The sequence below is a fragment of the Pan troglodytes genome, chromosome 9, assembly GCF_028858775.2.
Source record: "Pan troglodytes isolate AG18354 chromosome 9, NHGRI_mPanTro3-v2.0_pri, whole genome shotgun sequence".
NCBI classification, from domain to species: Eukaryota; Metazoa; Chordata; class Mammalia; order Primates; family Hominidae; genus Pan; species Pan troglodytes.
The window spans coordinates 31,810,304-31,814,311 of NC_072407.2; the positions used below are offsets into that span (position 1 = coordinate 31,810,304).

General features: G+C 37.4%; 1 protein-coding gene across 1 annotated transcript; it reads left to right on the forward strand.

The window, feature by feature from the left end:
* The first annotated feature begins 1,401 nt into the window (after positions 1-1,401).
* On the forward strand, positions 1,402-1,949 carry LOC736042 (chromobox protein homolog 3-like). Its single transcript, XM_054661724.1, is given in 2 exon segments — positions 1,402-1,456; positions 1,459-1,949. Coding segments are annotated over 2 exon segments (522 nt in total). The 5' UTR covers positions 1,402-1,425.
* The last annotated feature ends 2,059 nt before the right edge of the window (positions 1,950-4,008 follow it).

The following is a 4,008-nucleotide window of genomic DNA, read 5'->3' on the forward strand; positions in this document are numbered from 1 at the left end:
GTAGAAATGCAGCTTTCTGAGTGTTGTTTTCAAAACTATCATTACCAAAGAATAGTTAATTACTGTCTAGGAAATAAGGGAGGTAGAGTGGGTTGGATGGTGGTCCTCAAAATATGTCCAAGTGCTAACACCTAGAACTTGTGAAGATTATCTTAGTCAGAAACAGAATCTCGTAGATTCTTAATTTAGGGCAATTAAATTAAGAATGATCATGAGATCATCCTGGATTTAGGGTGGGCCCTAAATCCAATGACTGGTGTTCTTATACGAGAAAGGAAAGGGACACTTGAAATGTAGTTACACAAGGGAGAAGGTCATGTGAAGACAAAGGCAAAAAGTGGAGCCATGTGCCTACAGGCCAAGAAATGCCAAGGATTGCCTGCAGTTGCCAGAAGTTAGGAGAGGCATGGAATGGATTTTCCCCCAAAGCTTTCAGAAGGAAGTAACCCTGCCGACACCTTGATTTCAGACTTCTGGATTCCAGAACTAACAGAAAAGAAATTCCTGTTGTTTTAAGCCATCAAGTGTTTGTACTAGAACACTAATTAGAGGGGTTAATGAGATTTTGCTATTATTGCACTCCCTAAGTAGACAGGAGGCCAAAAACCGGGATAAAGGGATTCTAATCCCTACAGAGAGAGATAGAGGGGATTAGGATCTGTCCCAGACCCTGAAAGAGAAGACTATGTGGCTGCTTTTCTACCACATGATCCTATCCCTCCTAGATTTCAGCTACTGGATGATATTTGGACAACAGACCCAAGGAGACCACGATGAGCTAACGAGTAGGTCAAGCATACACATAGTGCACTAGCAGAATCAAAGACAAACATACCCCCAAAAGCTTTTTGAAATATTTTGATATTTGATATTTCAAAAAAGAATTAAAATAGTAATCATGACAAAAATCAGAAGTTTTCTTGAATTCTTTATATTTGTCATATATGCATGAATATGAGTACCCTAATATGAAGTCATTCCCTGCTCTCCCACTGAGAAAGTCAAGAAGAAAGTTTTGTTTGCCAATGTGAGTGATAAACTTTTAGGTATGTAGATGAAATAATTAAAAGCATGCATATTGTATCTAATTCATTAAGTAGTTATATTTACATACTATAAATTATATACAAAACATATTAATTTAGAAGTATGTTCTTCTTTCTCATAGATCACATAACACTCTTGCTCAAACTCTTCAAAAGTATTTTTAACATCAGGCCCCGACCCTTGGCCGCCCGGCGTGGGCGGAGCCACCTCTCCCCCGCCCCGCCCCGCCCCGCCCCGCACGCCGCTCCGTGCCTCCCTCCTGCCGCGGATGTGGCGGGACCTGGAGTGGCGAAGGGCCTGAGACACCGCAGACCTGAGACCCATAGCAACTCGGAGGTGGTGAATAAAATAGCCTCCAATAAAACTACATGGCAAAAAATGAGAAAGAAACAGAATGGAAAGAATAAAAAGTTGAAGAGGCAGAGCCTGAATAATTTGTGGTGGAAAAAGTACTAGATCGACGTGTAGTGAATGGGAAAGTGGAATATTTTCTGAAGTGGAAGGGATTTACAGATGCTGACAATACTTGGGAATCTGAAGAAAATTTACATTGTCCAGAGTTGATTGAAGCATTTCTTAATTCTCAAAAAGCTGGCAAAGAAAAAGTTGGTACAAAAAGAAAATCTTTATCTGACAGTGAATCTGATGACAGCAAATCAAAGAAGAAAAGAGAAGCTGCTGACAAACCAAGAGGATTTGCCAGAGGTCGTGATCCTGAAAGAGTAATTGGTGCCACAGACGGCAGTGGGGAATTGATGTTTCTCATGAAATGGAAAGATTCAGATGAGGCAGACTCAGTGCTGGCCTCAAAAGAGGCGACTATGAAGTATCCTCAAATTATAATTGCTTTTTATGAAGAGAGACTAACTTGGCATGCTTGTCCGGAAGATGAAGCTCAATAATTGTTCACATTGTTTATGTATATATATATATATGTGTGTGTGTATGTATATTCATATATGGATTCTCATATGTATATATATATAAAATTTGGATCTTGGTTTTTTATATACTAGTGTGACAAAATAAGTACATTCTAATGGGAATCAAGTTTGATATGTTCGTTTTGAAAGTAGCGTTGGAAGAGTTGTTGGGTTTTTTTTTTTTTTTTCATCCGTAGCACTGGTTACTTTGAACAAATAAATAAAAGCTTTCTGTAGTTGCTTCCTTTATCAGAAAAGAACATTTGTTACCATGGTATATCATTTCCTCTGCATTAGAGAACAGCTTTTCTAAATGTTTGGGGTTATGTCCATAGTCATTACTCAATCAGAACTTGTGTTCTCATAAGTCTAAGGACCATCCTAGGTTTTTTATTTGTTTTTTTGTGTGTGTATACATAAAATGCGCACGCAAATTTTTTTAAACATTCACCAGAACAAAAAATCACAGGTAAACCCATGTTTCTGAGATGCCCTTATTCTGAGCAAAATAAGAGGTAATCACTTCAAGTTAAACTGAAAATTTTCCTGAAGCCTACATTTCAAGTGAAATAAGTGATTCTAAGTAATAGCACAATTTAAATTGGATAATTTTAAAGCATCTATATCTACAAATGCAGTGGTTTGTTTGCAAAATTCCTAAAAGGAAAAATTTTATCACTGTCATCACAGGAGGTTTCCCCATCCAGATGAGGAAACTAGACAAATCCCAGTGTGTTTTAATGAGCTAAACACAACTAAGTTAAATAAACATTTAAAAAATTTCTCTAGCAGGCCATTCCTTAACAAAATGTCGAAATCCCTGTTGCTACATTGACTAAAAGGTCATGATTCATGGAATATCTAAGATTTGGCTTATAGAAACCTAATCAGATGGTTAGAGATGTTGATAGTTTAGGACCTTCTGCCATAAATGTGTGAGCAACCTTTTGTAATCTAACATATTGACCTTCATGAGTTTTGTTTTGTTTTGTTTTGTTTTCTGTTTTTGTTTTCAAGATGGAGTCTTGCTCTGTTGCCAGGCTGGAGTAGTGGTGTGATCTTGGCTCACTGCAACCTCTGCCTCCCAGGTTCAAGTGATTCTCCTGCCTCGGCCTCCCAAGTAGTTGAGACTACAGGTGCATGCCACCACGCCCAGCTAATTTTTGTATTTTTAGTAGAGACGGTGTTTCACCATGTTGGCCAGGATGGTCTTGATCTCTTGACCTCGTGATCCAACCGCCTTGACCTCCCAAAGTGCTGAGATTACAGGCGTGAGCCACCGCACCCAGCCAACCTGCATGTTTTTTTTTTTTGTTGTTGTTGTTGTTGATTTTTTTTTACCCCAACTCATTCCTTACATGTAGGCTCAATCTTTTCAGTATTTGCTTTACCGGTTCAGCAAAAGCCAGGAAAGACCACTTGGCAGTAATCAGAATGTTATCCAACTGTATATTGTTTACCTTATTGTAAATACTTGTGAACAGTGGTCAATAGTTTTATGTTCCTTTATGCAAAAAAGTATCTTTGACATCAATACTTTTGTTTTCACTAGAACTACTTTTTGAATCTCCTTTGCATTTAACTCAAAAAGTTCATTTTTAGAGAACATCATTTACATTTCTGCGTGTTTTGTTAGTGATAGAGCATTTACTGAATCCTCATATAACGGGTCACTGGATATTTGATCTTAAGCATACAAGGACCTATTTTCATAATATCAAGATCTTTGAGGTTTTCATATGTGTATATTTACAATTTCTACAATGTTAGCACTTACTCTGTTGCACATTAAAATGACTTTTAAAAAGCTTGTTTACAACAATATTCAACATTTACAATTATGGACTCATATTCATAATAATTATCAGCTCATAATCATAATAAGTAGTAAACCTGTGTTGAATTTGTCTCCTTTTTTTATCAATTCTGCCAGGAACCTCTGAGTTATCCCACACCAGCATTAAACTTAGGCAGTTATAGGTTAACATACCTTCCCTAAACAGTCCTCTTTTGTTCAAAATGAAATTGAGAGGCTGTT